The sequence below is a fragment of the Protobothrops mucrosquamatus genome, unplaced genomic scaffold, assembly GCF_001527695.2.
Source record: "Protobothrops mucrosquamatus isolate PMUCROS unplaced genomic scaffold, P.Mucros_1.0 scaffold365, whole genome shotgun sequence".
NCBI classification, from domain to species: domain Eukaryota; kingdom Metazoa; phylum Chordata; class Lepidosauria; order Squamata; family Viperidae; genus Protobothrops; species Protobothrops mucrosquamatus.
Window position 1 is genome coordinate 259,369 of NW_015386699.1, and position 15,081 is coordinate 274,449.

The 15,081-nt window shown below is 32.2% G+C and overlaps 1 protein-coding gene across 4 annotated transcripts in view; it reads left to right on the forward strand.

Moving 5' to 3' along the window:
* ADGRL2 (adhesion G protein-coupled receptor L2) overlaps window positions 1-15,081 on the forward strand; it is a 222,282-nt gene that overhangs the window by 193,300 nt on the left and 13,901 nt on the right. For 3 of the 4 annotated variants that reach the window (XM_015815684.1, XM_029284078.1, XM_029284079.1), the window contains exons 15-17: window positions 179-245; window positions 10,337-10,428; window positions 12,520-12,688. In XM_015815684.1, the coding sequence (XP_015671170.1) occupies window positions 179-245; window positions 10,337-10,428; window positions 12,520-12,688 (328 nt within the window). Of the gene's footprint in view, window positions 1-178; window positions 246-10,336; window positions 10,429-11,445; window positions 11,491-12,519; window positions 12,689-15,081 lie in introns of all 4 variants that reach the window. The other variant, XM_029284080.1, reaches the window with a different exon arrangement.

Here is a 15,081-nt window from a genome sequence, read left to right on the forward strand (position 1 = left end):
ACTTAACATATGAAGAGATACAGCTTATTTGTAAGAATAGATTTCAAATGGATTTCCACTTAATGCCATTGCTAAAAGTGATGTCATAAACATGATCTCTGTGAGAGTTAATTTTTTGCAGTTTCCAGAATATTCTTCATTCATAGAGTGGTTTTTTTTTTTCTCTTTTCTGAAACAGTTGCTGGCTCAAGGTGGACAACTATTTTATCTGGAGTTTTATTGGGCCTGTTACCTTCATTATTCTGGTAAGAATATGACCTCTTTCATTTTTAGTTTTTATCCCAGATTAATTTGATATATCATGTTTTGGTTATTAAATCATAATATTTGTTTATAAAAATACTTATAAATAAATCAAAAAATGTTTTGTCAATTTTCAGGGATTTTGGTGGCTATGTTTGAAATGAATTAGGGCCTATCCATGCAAATCTCTTCTATAAGGAGAGCAGCATTGCTGTATAAATTATAAATGTGAACTTTAATCCTTGCATGTCTGTATTGTTCCTTTGGGTGATACCTTTTGGATTTCTAATACTTAGTGAACTATGAAGGCTATTCATCCACTTTCAGCACAGAAAACTGATTTTAGCACAGTTAACATTTGAGGCTTGTGGCCTCTACCAGCTTCCATATCGAACCATTAAGATGGTTTAACTCACACAGTTTATGGATCCAGCTGGTTTCCAGTAGGCACTTGGAAAAATTTCCAATGATTCAGTGGACACGTCTAGAATATGAAGACAGTAACAAACTTCTTATGACTGCTCTTAAGCAGCTTCTTCTTGGATATTGACCCAGGTGGGCTCCTTGTTTTACTGAATAGCAGCAGGAGATGCACCACCTAAGAAAATTCCTGAATCAATACATGCAAATGATTAAAAATATAGATAATTTATAATAAAACTCTTTATATCTAAGAGTTAGCCAGCAAGATGGAAGTAATATTGGTGCATACATTTCCCAATTCCGTGAGCTAAACTTTACCTGAATGAACTGAGGCACAATTTAAAAGTTTTCCTAGTCTCAGTTCTCTCTACTAGAACAGGTGGAGACTAGCCCCCCCCCCAAAAAAAAATGTGGGCCTGCTTTGCTGGTTTCTAAGTTGCACCCTTTGCTGGACCAAAACACATTGAAAGCAGCAAGTGTCCTTTTTATATCTCAGTTAAACTACTATAATTTACTTTACGTGGGCTGCCCTTATGGAGAACTTGGAAGCTTTATGTGACATAGAATGCTGCTCTTCATTTGCTAGCCAGTTCAGCAGAATAACATGTATTTTGCAGGAACTGCACTGACTGCTAATAGGTTTCTTGGCCCAATTCAAGATGCTGTGATTACCTATAAAGTGTTTTATCGCTTGGGTCTCTAGTTACCTTTGCAGCCAGATAGCTTCTTATCTGGCTGCATGCTCTATATAGTATAAACTACTACAGGCATTAGTTCTTGAAAAATCAAGGGAACTAGGACCTGGAAAAATAACTTATCTGTGATAACTTTGTACTGTGAAATAGCTTTCTCCACCCTTCTGATCTTTACGTAAATGGAAGAAAAGAGTTATTTTCTACAAAATCTTTGGAAAGAAGGATTTTTAATTGGTGGACAGTAATAAATGTATTAATTTTATAGATGTTTTATGTTGTTTTAATTTGTGAATATTGTAAACAGCCTTACATTTGAGGGGTTGGCAACATACAAATCACTGGAGTAATTAAAATAATTAAACGTGGATAGTTAATTGAATTTATTTATGGTATAATTCTAATATGACTACTTAGAAAAAATATCAATTGAACTCAGTGGCACGCATGTAAGCAAGGTGTACATAGGAGTGTTTCTTATTCCTTTTATTTAAATTCATTCTGGAGTTTACACCTTTTTATGTGTGTTTTCTAACCACTGTAGTCATCTGTTGGATCAGATCCCTTTAGCTTTAAGAGTTAGAATAACTTGTTATAAACAGTCTATGACATGCATTTAAAATTGAAATGTCTAATTCCTTTCCAACATCTTTATTTTGAGATGTTATCAAATATAATTATATCAACATTAGCCTTTATAGTCTTATACAAAGTTAACTTATCTAGTACTGTTTGTGTACCCTGATTCTATAAACAATTTTCTAAATTGCAAAATGTGTCATATCTCAGAAACAGCAATGACTGAATAGGACTTTAGTTCTTTATCTTCTAAGAAAAGCTTACCAGCTTTGTAACTACAAACATGATCTCATTCATATATATATATACACATTCAAAAATACAGTGATTACAACAACTTAAATAAATCAAAGCAATCATATTATCCACAACAAGCTACACAACTGAGATCAGTGGCTTGTACTTAAAAACAGGAAAATAACTCATATAACAAATAATCCAAAACAAAGGGAAGTGGAATTTTTTTGTTGGCTGAGAAGAAGGAGTGCACACGGTCCAAATTCTACCTTCCGGTGCATTCCTATATCATGCCTTATATGGGTTAGAAGAGCCATTTGGCCATCATGATTAGCTTTTGAAAGGCACAATCTTAAAATAGGAAGGAACGGTTGAGAAGGGCTGTTGAATTAACTAGTCCTCTTCATGCTAATTTGGACTAAAGTGAGTGGTCTTTCCCATCAAATTAATGAAGAACTATGAAATTATGTAGTAAGTTGCATAATAATGATTGACTAAACCAGCACTTTTTTTCAACATTTAGGTAACAGGCAAATCTAGCAATGTCAGCAGTTAGAACTGAATAATATAGAAAGGCTATTATCATCAACACATAGCACAGTATATACTGTAACAGTTGTACTTGCAGCTGATTTTACTTGTACAACAATACAGATGACAATTTGATTGTTAAGTTAATAACAAAGGTTAGAGTTATCATAAATAATTGCCATGAATGTCATGAATGGGTTCATGGTTATTATGGTATTATGGCATGAAGACTATTTTTAGTTTCATTGTTCCTTATAGAGCTCTTTTTGGTAATATATTTTGGTAATCTATATTGAAGAATAATTAATTATCTCATTAAAAGGCTTCCTTACTTAAAAGATGATTCCATCTCCAATTTCCATTCTTTGAATCCTCTCAAGTAGTATGTAATGTTAGAGAACTTGTTCTATGAAGTTTTCCATCTGTCTTCTTAAAAGTCATGATTGATGTAAGTGTGTGTGGAGGACAAATGAAACAGTACAATATACTGTGCTGTTTCTCATTCCTCATTTAATGTTAAAACATGTGTGACCCTCAAAGAAAAGCCTTCTTATACTCACTCTCTTCAACTTCTTTTCTTCAATGCCCATAAAAAGGAATATGCTTGCATTTGGCTCACTGACTTGACTTGTTCAACTTGCTAATATCAATGAATTGTTTTTATGCAACATGTTTTCAACTGTGTAACTCATTGAATGAGGTTGATCTGTACAAATTTAGTAGAGGCTATTTGGATAATGAAGTCTGTTTGGTTTTTTTAACTTCACAATGAACAATAGTTTAACAAAACTACAGAAGTGTGGTATTAATAATAGGGAGTAGTAAAAATGACACTTTATCTGGATGTACATATAATAATTAAAAATTTCTTTTTCTACATGAAGGCATAAAATATGTCTGTTTAAAACACCTATATTAATAGATAGGTTTGAGAACATGGGAATGTGTTTATGTATGATTTATAAAAAATGTTTATTGTTCTCTCTTCTTCGTTCAGTTTGTTCTCTTTCTTTCTAAAACATTACATTTTGTCTGAGTCTTGGGCATTGCTGCATATATTGCTTTCTTCTAACCAGGTCAGAATAGAAATCAGAGTGATGGGCTTTAATCGTATTGACCATATACAGTTAGAGTCCACTATTATTTGCCAGCCATGACATTATTATCCTGCAAATCATTTAGTTTGAGAAGTGGAAGGCCTTTGGGAACAGTATTCCCAACTTCAGAAAATATGAAACAGCAGGTAGCAATCACTGCAGAGTTCCTTGCAGTAATTCTTCTCTGACAATTGCATTGCCCTCTAATCGTCCCCACCAAAAAAAAAAAAAAAGACAGGAGGTGTAATGATTCAGGAATAGTTGAATGTGAATATTGTAGCCAAACAAGAATCATAAGCATAAATGGACAATCAACATAATTCAAGAATTTAAGATTACCTTCATTATGAAAATACGGCCATGCTTGCGTTATCACTTCAAAAGCTGCTTGTTAGCATTTAACCATTTATTTACTTTCATAAATATGCCACATATTTTTGAAAGCCTTGGTTGGGAGAAATATGGATTTGATGAAGAATTTGTTACAAGATAATTGAGGATTAGAGACTTTGGCTATTTTATTTTTTTAAAAAAAATATTATTATAGAAAAATTTTAAAATGTGTAAGCTATTGTTAATGAACATTTAGAAACTAGTTGAGAGAATCTGTAAGGGATGAATATTAACAGTAAAAAGCCTGTTTTATCTTATGAATATTTCACTTTTACTATAATAATCCAGTCCTTTTTTAATAACATAAATTGGGGGGTGGTTGTCCTTGATTCCCTCCTTTGAAAGGAAGAATTTGTTGCCCAGTAACAAATATTTAGGCACCCAGAATCTTTGAATTCAGCACATAATTAGTAATCTTAAATTTAAGCCCCGAGACAGCAACAACTTGTGTAGTTAAAATACACGTTTATATATTTTAAAATGTGCAAAGTAGTATAATATATGAAAGTCAAGAAAAATACCTATTTAATGTTGTTTGAATAAATTTTTTACCATAATATAATGTTCATAAGATAGGCATATAAATGTTCTTGGTTTGAACTTGCTATATTTATTTTAAAAAACTGGAATAAATGTACTGTATATATTTCTAGTATGATAAATTTGAGAGAGATTAAAAATCTAATTTCCCCCAAATATTTGTATAAAGCAGGTTCAGGATTGTTAAATGTTTAATATTTTTTAATATTTTAATTTTATTTTTTTAATTTTTTTATTGCATCAAATTAATTGGCAAAATATGAATAACATACGTAAACAATATAACATTGAAAATTTTAGATGCACCTTCAAAATTTAAAAGCAAGGTAAAGAGACTCCAAATTTAAAAAAACTTCAAAATGTTCAATCAGATTACTGATACAATTAATTGCATTTTAAAATCACTTTTATAAAGAAGAATGGGATTTGTTCCTTTATATTCTGGCTTCAAAGGGCTGAAGTGGAATGAGGGAGAAATAGGAAGTTAAGAATACAGTTCTTATTGTTCCTATAAATTAGAAACAAAGAATTGCTGAGAAAGAGACTTCGGAGTTGGAAGGAATTATTCCCTTTAATCTGTTGAATTTCCTCCTGATATTTATGTAACTCAACAACAAAAGGAGCTAAAAATACATTCTGTACTTAAAAAACAAAGAATTATAAAGTCAGTTGATTAAGTTGATTTAAAAAGAACAGGATATTTTTATACACAAAATAAATAGTAAATGGCTTTTTTAATAAATTTGCTTTGTGACAAAATCTCCAATCCAACCTCTTATAATATAAGTAAGTTATAAAAAGAAATGATATCGTGAAAAGACAAGTAATTCATAATATGCTTTATGCTGCTGTAGTGTTAAATTGACTTTAGATAAGTAAAGGACGATACATTTTCAGGATCATTTTTCTGCTTTGTTAAAAAGGAAAGTTTTTGTTATGCCATCCCAGTCTAAGAACTTTTTTTTATATCTTTACCTATGGGAAACCAGGGCTGTTATATCTATGTAAAACTCTGTGTATAAGTAATGAATGGCAGAAAACTATTAGTATGCCTGAAATGATTTAATGAAGCCTGGATCATGACACGTCACGAACTGTTCTTGTCATTTGGTTAGCTCCAATTTTAATAATTCATCCAGTTCAGTGAAAGTTCAATTTGCAACGCATTTAGAAGTCTTCTTCACACTGCATGTTCCAGAGAGGAATGGGGCTTGTATGGTTAAAGAGAAGACTCTGGAGCCATTTTGGAGCTGAATTGCTAGTGGTTTTTTAAAAAAAACAAAACTCCAGAGATTACAAATAGAGTCAGAACTTGTGCTGTTCAGGAAGGTTACTTCAGCATGGTGTTCCCTTTTTTTCTGTCTTATTCAATCCATGTCAGGTCTTCCAGCTTAGGTGAAATAAATTTTAAACTAAGATTTGGTTAAGTGGATTTGTTGGCTCTAAAATTAACCGCATGCTCCACCACCACCACCACCCCCAAAAAAATCCACATTCATCTTGGACATTTCCAAATGACTTGATAACCTTGCCATTCATGTTGGGCTTTGGTGAAAAAACTTCCTGAACTTTCAGGAATTGCATCCTGAAATGTCACACAAACATTTCACAAAAAAGGTTTTGTCTCATGAATGGTGAAAAACAGTTCAATAATTCCTGTTTTAAGAAGGTAAATATTAACTCACCCTAGTGCCCTTATTGTATCTGGATTTTTATTGCTCTGAGGCAATAAAATACTAGACACTAACCTTTGATTTGCTGATCCAAATATGGACAAAGTCTCTCCTATTTTGTGAACATAACTTACATTTTAAGATGCTTTACGTTATATACAGGATGTTTCATAGGTATTTAAATTCAAGAAGTTTGGATAAAATGGGAACTATCATATATTGAGTTTTCCCATAATTAGAGGAAAAGGAAAGGCTTAAATATATTGGCCTTATGGCCATATAAAATATTAGTTTTATCTTGTTATTATTATATTGAGTTATTAAAATAAGATACCATTGTCAGCATGAACTAATGAACATTAGATCAGCTAGGAGAATCTTCCAACTCTATATAATTGGGAATTTAGGATTGCAGTATAAAATTCAAGCAATCTGTTTTATAAAATCACTTACAAGGAAAGGAAGTGAGGAAATAGCTGAGTAATAAATATAAAACACGGTCATTTTTTTTTTCACTTTTGATATTGGGTGAGAATGGGAATGAAAATCCTCTTAGAAGCAAACTTCTAGTTCTCACGTACTCAAATGCCTAAAATCGTGCTGTTGAAGTTTGGTTTAAAAAAAAGCTGAACTATGACAGTATGATTTCACCCCATGGGAAATGGGGTAGTGTTTGGAATAAGGCCTCCCATTTCCATTCCCATCTTTAAAAATTACTCCAAATTATTTTTAAAAGCCCAAAGTCATTGGAAAACCTACTGCAGCTTGCAGGAATGTGTCCTGAGAGAAAGACTCCCACTTCTATTTAAGTAGACTACCATTTCAAGCTGTTTTTAGCTTCTCATATTTCTGAATAATTCAGCAATCTGCCTGAAGTTCTTTAGCTTATAAATGTATCCTAGGGTTCAAGTTACTCAAATGAGGTTTATTTGCTTCCTTTCTTGTTTGCTTGTTTTCCTTCTCTGTGACTGAAAGGGACAAAATCATAGGTCTACAGGAGGAGGTATATGGCAAAACAAATGTTGTAACATCAAAACATAACCTCCCCCCCCCAATTACATACTTGTATTCAGGAACAGGATAAAATATGGAAGACTGGAGTTTGCCTTTTATTGTTGTTGTCATTGTTGTCATGGTTAATACCAGGAGTCTAAGGCAATTATCTTTTAGGAGACTTTGCCACTGTTCATCATGATGCTGTTCTTTCATTGTGATAGTTTTAGGAAAGGTTATATAAATGCCTTGCTGATATTTGAAAGGTTTCTAAGTGTTGCTTTTCAGATAATGAACTTGGGTTTATTGCTTTATATTACATTCACTAAGATATAGAGAACAAGCATCCTATGCATTGTTATCATAGGCACATCATCTTGGATTTATAGTACTTTTAAGATACTTTCATTTCCACTCCATTCCCCTCCCTCCCATCACTTGCAGAAGATTTATCATCCTGGATAAAATACAAGGCCAATTTCTTCCATCCATTTTTTCTTCTTTCAACAGAAGCTTCCAAATGTATTGATTAAGTTGCATTTGTTTGTTTATTACATCCAAATTTTGCAACAAGAATTCCATTTTAGGCTGATTCTATTCATTAATAGTTTATTGACATAGAGAGCACGAAGTAAATTATAATGGCACATACCAGGAACTCCTTCCAGGTATTTTGGACTTAAATCACTAAATCTGTAACATGTCCAGAGTCACCTCTAGAGAAAATGGATGGCACATAAATAATTGTCTATGTAAGACAGATGACGTCTGAAACAGTTAGATGATACTAGCTTACATCTGCCACATATAGTAGCCATGGGTAATGTTTGTAGCTTGAAAAGGAAAGTGTTGAAGATAGCTAATGTGGTTAATAGTTATGGTGCTAAATGAGAACAACAAAGATCAAATTAAATTTCACTCCTGGCCAGCCCACATAGGGCTAGTGTTGGGAATTTTGCATTTGTGCATCTTTTTTTTGAGGGGGGGAAATCATAACTGTTTTTCACAATTAATACCTATGGATACCTGGCTCATTATATGCAGCTTAGGTCAGGCTTTAATTTTAATAAATAAATAAAAAGTTGAATACAACATTTTGACATAAAATATTTATATCAGTAGTAATATTTTGGTTAATGTGCTGATGGTCCTAGGCAGTCGAAGAAGCAAGTTAGAAAAAAATTAGAAACATGAAAATAAAAGATGAAACAGCTTCATTTATACCCACTTAGTAACTCTGGCGCTATTAAAACTCATAATATTCATTGACTGGCCCCAGTGGGGCTTTTACAACAAACAAACAAAAAAAATCCCTACTGCCTTGACTTAAACTATGTATACTTTAAGCCATGAAAACAAGGGACAACATGATAAAATGTGATTAATATAAATGCTTACATCAACCACAGCTTTAAATTTCATTGCTGCCAAAATATTGGCAGATCATTCTACAAGCTATTCTTTTTGTATCAGCCAAGGGTTCAGTTTCCAAGAGGCAGCCAATGCCATTATGCAATATGTCAAAGATCTGAATATAGGCCCCTTGGTTGTAATTTCTACCCGTTGGGGCCAGAAAATCCACACAGGCAACATGAATATCAATACACGTAAAATATGAGCAGTTCTGTCAGTGTAAGTCATAAAACCATTTTGCAAGGTAGAAAGCGGACCAGTCACACCACGAAACCACCACAATCACAAGGCAATGGGAACAGGACAATAAGAGTTTGATTAAGTAGCTTAGGAATAATATATTTACCTTTTCCGAGGCTGACAATAATAGTTCTGTGTGGAAAAAGACTATTTCAGCAAATAGACCTGTGTCAAATGGGCATCAGAGGAGCAGAAAAATAGAAGATACATGATTTGGAATTTGTAATCTGTTATTCTATGGCATGCTCTTTTTAACTTTGTGAAGAGTGCGAATTCATCAATAAGTAGGCATTGAAAAAGTTAATGAAATAATTACTAAGAAATTTATAGAATGCAAAGGACCCCATAATTTGTTCTGTGGGTTGTTCAGGGACGGAGAAGGGAGTCATGGGTTGTTATTTATTCCTGTAAAAGTGTGGGAGGGGCTAAAATTAATGTTGTGGGTATCTACCCATTAGATGAATTATTTATAACTGAAGTTATTTGATGATAAACTATCACATCATGCTAAAATTACTGCCTTGTAATTTGTCTTTCTCTTTTATACTTTAACAAATTTATGATTTTGTTATTTAGTACTTTAAATTTTTCATTTGCCAATTTTAAATGGGATTCAGAACTCATTTTGTAATTTTCACTGTAGGAACAAATTAAATAGGTGGCTTAGTATCTATTGTGGAAACAGTACCTATTTACAATTGGAAGAAGATTTGTTTATTTGAATTTTGTGTTTAATTATTACCTTGTGCTATGACACAGAAATATATTTACCTGAAAAGGAGACAATCCATGCATTGAACATATTCCCACCAACACATGCAAGAAAAAAATAGAAAACAAAACCCCCTGTTGCAATTAATTTTGGATAAAAGATTTTCTCACCTGCAAGAGATATTTTTTTTCTTATACATATAGCTTTCTATATTAGAAGCACATTTAAAAATACACTGGTTCGTTTTTATTTTTTATTACTATTATTGCATAAGGTAACATTTTACAATAGGCATTGTATATATTATATAAATATACTAAAACTTTAAACAAGCATTCTGTCAATTTGATTGACATTGGAAAGAATGCAAGATGTTATCTGAAAAACATATTTGCTGGATTTTTACCACTGATCTAATCTTTTGTCTGAAGCTACTTTGCTGAAAATACTCAGTCACACAATAGTTTGGAGAATGATAGCTTTTCCTCTTTTTTGTTTAGTCTGGAGTATCGTCATTAATCAACCTGTTTCTTGAAGTAGTTTAATTTCATTTGTATCTTGTTTTGACAGCTGAATCTTATCTTCTTGGTGATCACACTGTGCAAAATGGTGAAGCACTCAAACACTTTGAAACCAGACTCTAGCAGGTTGGAAAACATTAAGTAAGTGCTATGTGTTCAGATCCAAAACTGTGATTATTTGTCTGATTGTTTCAGCTGATTGAAAGCTCCCCTTCCATTAGGAACATATGGCTTTGTCTCCCAGGAACCACAGATGTCAGTTAGAAATGAACAACACCAGTCTTGCTTTCAACACATTTGTTGCTCTAATGTTACAGACAAGGTTGAAATTAAATAACCTTTTCCTTGGCATGGTGGTCAAAGGCGTTTGGTTTGGTGCCTTCCTGAAATTCCAGAGCAGCACAGTCATTTCATTTGCATTTAAAATGCCCCTCGAAATTGCATTCCTCTCTGCACGGCTGATGTTGTTCTGCTGGGTTTGTTTTGTTAAATTATTCTCAGCAGTTAGGGGTCCTCAGCAGTTTCCCCAGTCATAATTCTGACCTCCTAAGATAGTTTGCTCCTATGACTGTGGCTATCTTGATGGTTATCCTTTCCTTTTCATGCTAATTTAACAGATAATTATTTTTGTCTTAATGCTCTCTTTTCCAGAAATTGAAGCAATGTTTAATTTAATAAAACTGACAGTGGTGGATCATACTTCAGGCTGAGCTAGGCAACATAAAGCCTTCTCTTTCGGCTTCAGTCCATGCTATTTGTGTGGTTAAGGAATAGAAATTGATTTGAGGTTTTCTAGTTAAAAACACTTCAGTCTTATGTTGCCTATTCCAGCTTTTTACCGTTTAGTCATAGGGTTATTTCAGGCAAGGTTATTGTATTAGTCTGATGCTGGAGGGCTGAATAAATTTTATCATAAGAAGCAAGCTCTAATAAGTTCCAAGCAACTGTGCTGCAGACTGGATTTTTAAATTGTCTTTGAAAATAGAATGTGACAAGGGTAAATTTGCAAGATACCTAACATTGCAAACTAGATATTGCTTAGATAGGTCACAATATCAACTTCATTGCATGTTGCATGTTAAGAGAGAGAGAGCTAATCTTTAGCATCTCTCTCTTTTCTTCCTTTTCTCCCTCTTTTTGTCTTCTCATCTACACCAGTAATTACCGTGTTTGTGATGGCTACTATAATACGGACTTACCTGGGTAAGATAGAACCCTATATTAACAAATTTAAAGCATGACTTTAAAAAAAGAAAAAAGAAAACTTGAAAATTTGGACAATTTCCTGGATTGTCCCTAATTTTAATGAATCAAAAATATCTAATTTGCTAAACTATTTTCAACTCTTAAATGCCTTTATTATTTTAAATTGCTTGCATCTGCACTTTGAATTCTCTCCTTTTAACTAATTTTTGTATGAACTTTACTAAAATGCTTTTTTATTACTTTCAGATTAAATTTCTGTCTAATAATTTTGTTTCTCTTTTCTGCTTATAATGCTTTCTAGCTATGAAGATAATAAGCCATTTATCAAGTAAGATCATTAGTTAGATGTGGAATGCAATGAATAAATCCCTTTTCCCTTTTCATTCTGTGCTGTCCTCTGCGATTTTCTTTCTTTCTTTTTTCTTTCCCCGAAACTATTCATTATGAAATCCTTTAAAGATTTTATATCGCTGCTAAATCCACATACTTAACCACATTCAGCAAGACACTTTCCTATGAAAGTTAGAAGATATAGTCTTAGTTTAGTATAGTTTTTGAGCTTCTGGTTATGGGCTACTGAACTGCCATATAAACCTTGCATAACTATTTTATCTGTGTATGTTATGTCAAATTTCAAACACATTTATTTTTTATTTTTTTAAAAAAAAAAACCTGGCTTCTATTAATGACTAAATATTTGTTATAAAATGCACGTACACACACACGTATATAACAGATAAACAAAAGGTTAAAGGATCATGGATTCTATTTTTGCATTTCAAAATAATACCGTCCGTTTTCAGTCGTGAATAAGAGAAAGGGCTCATCTACCACTGCTGCTTTCACTAAAGGATAGGACTGTTCCTTCTTTAATAGTCGAAAGTCTATTTTTTAATGTCTGAATGCAAACCTAGCAATAGATAACCATAGCAAGTGAAAATGTAATGCATAAGTTTGTAATTGTGCTGAGATTATTAATTTTTTTTTAAACTCATTAGTCTTGCTTAATTTTATTTTATTTTTCAGGTCTTGGGCTCTAGGTGCATTTGCTCTCCTGTGTCTTCTTGGGCTAACATGGTCTTTTGGACTGCTTTACATCAACGAGGAGACTATTGTGATGGCATACCTCTTCACAGTATTTAACGCTTTCCAGGGAATGTTCATTTTCATCTTTCATTGTGCGCTGCAGAAGAAAGTGAGTCATCTCCAGATAATTTCATTTATATGTGTTTATCTGTAATGAATAACAAAATATATACCATAAACGTGGCAAACTATAGACCACATTGAAAGGAAAAACAAGAAAAAAATTCTTGTTGACCAAAATTTTGGTCATCTGTTGTTATATAATAGAATCAAAATACCAGTGAGAATCTTGCATTGGTTTTCTCCATCTCCACTTACTGAATGTTAAAAAAAATCTGCACAAAAATTTATTTTAAGTATTTTTTTTCCTCACAAAGATTGCATGTATAAATTTTTGACACAAAGTGCACATTTCTAATGAGCATTACATATTTAGCATATAGTTTATTTCTTTTATTTTGTTGGAACCAAGAGCCACATGGCAAAACTCTAAATGATAAATCTGAAAAAAAATACAGTAGAATAACATATCAATCTAGAAGTTATTGATTAGATCACTATGTATAAGAATTCATGAAAAATGTTTTCATCAAAAGTAGTTTACCAGCAAGCTATTTAAGGGAACCGGTATGGCGTTGCTGTTGCTTTTTTCACATACTATAGAAGCAGAATGTCTTTAATTATAACATATAATACTCTGATAGAAAATATTGTTGAATATAATTAGCTATAAAGATAACAATTGCTGGTTCTAGCATAGACTTTAAATTCCAGTAAGTTGAATATATTATTTGCTTTATCAAAGTAACCTTAATAATAGTTTAGCATTGTATGAAAAATGCATTTTTATAACATCAATAAAAAATCATTGTGTCAAAAATTAAATGATGAAAGATTACAATTAGAAATCTTGAAATATAATCATAAAACAAAAAAATGAATAACCCATAAGTAAAATTTAATCACATTGGGATTATATTTGGGGATTCTTGATTCAAGAGTATTGCATTACATTAAGATCTTTAGATTAAAAAGACATAACTGAGTTAGTTATTTGTAATACATCACATATGTATACTCCTTATGTAAAGACTGAGAGAGAAGCAACCTTTTGCATTTAAAATCAAAACAGCATTTCAAAATTTGTTTATAATTTTGTGACATCTAATTTGTATGCTGCAACTTTTATACATACTTCTATAGTGCTTTTACCTGAAACAGCTATTATCATCTATAAGGGTAAATTTGCCAGAATTAAATATTAACTTTTTTAAATAAAATTAAAAAGACAATATTGAAGACTTTTTCAGAATAGAGTATTAAGGGTTTTTTTGTTTTCAAAATCATAAATACAAAGGTGCACTATATTTATAGTGTTAATATTTTGAAACATGCAGTATCTTGTTTTTATAGTAAGCAAAGCCAGCACAACAAAGTCATAACAAAATGCCATTCAAGTGTAGGAAAAGTAGATAAAGTAAGTCAAGATTATTCATACTTCCAATGTCATTCAGATTATCATTTGAAGTTTAAAAGCTTCATTCTCTGCTACTGGATATTGTCCCATTTTTTTCTATATGTAGCTAATGCAGTCTTTTTATTTGGTTATTGCTAGTGGTCACTAAATTGAGCAGAGAAATAAAATTGGGAAAGTGAAAACAATTATGTTTCCCATCCTGACAAGATGATAGTTCTGTTACCTCGGTTTTCAGCAAGCTGTAATTTAGAAATGATGGCAGCGGAATGTGCAGTCCAATAGAAAATGTATGTTTGCAGCAGTATAGACAATTAGGCAAAATCAGCCTGAGAGAGAGTGATATTTAGGAGACAATGAGAGGATCTTTTGGTTAGAATTCCATAGCTGTTGGCATCTTTTAATTGATAGTTATGCATGCCCATGAAATATTTGTGTTATTTATCAGTACAGGGCTTTAGTTTTTGAGCTCAGCCACATTTATCATCCCTTAAAATCAGTAGGCTCATTCTCTTCTGTGTTGTGATATGTTCATGCATATTCAACATAAATTTAGCTTAGTGTTATTTGGTTGCATCTGTGTGAAAAGATATTTGTAGAATATATTTGAATGGAAGGTTCTTTATCAGAAGTACTAGGACATCCGGCCAATGTTTCTTCCTTGGCACAGCATGATGATACCCTCACTATCTGCTCATTTGGGCATCCAATATTATTTGTTAATCTTATATTTATATAACATATAATTATATAATCTTGTAATGTGTATATTTAATCTTATGTGCATTAGTTGTCTTTCTATGAAATATGAAAAAGGTTGACCAAAACCAATGACATCGGAAAATAAAATAGTAATCAAAAATGAATGCGTACCAAAACAGCAAACAGTAAAACATAATTAAAGTCAGTACAGGTTAAAACAAGGAACAGCTGAAAAAGCAATCCCATTCCTTAAGTTAAATAATTTTTCCATTTCCGTTCCATTGCTAACAGGTATATGCTATGAGCAGAGGGACCTCTGTTGTTTG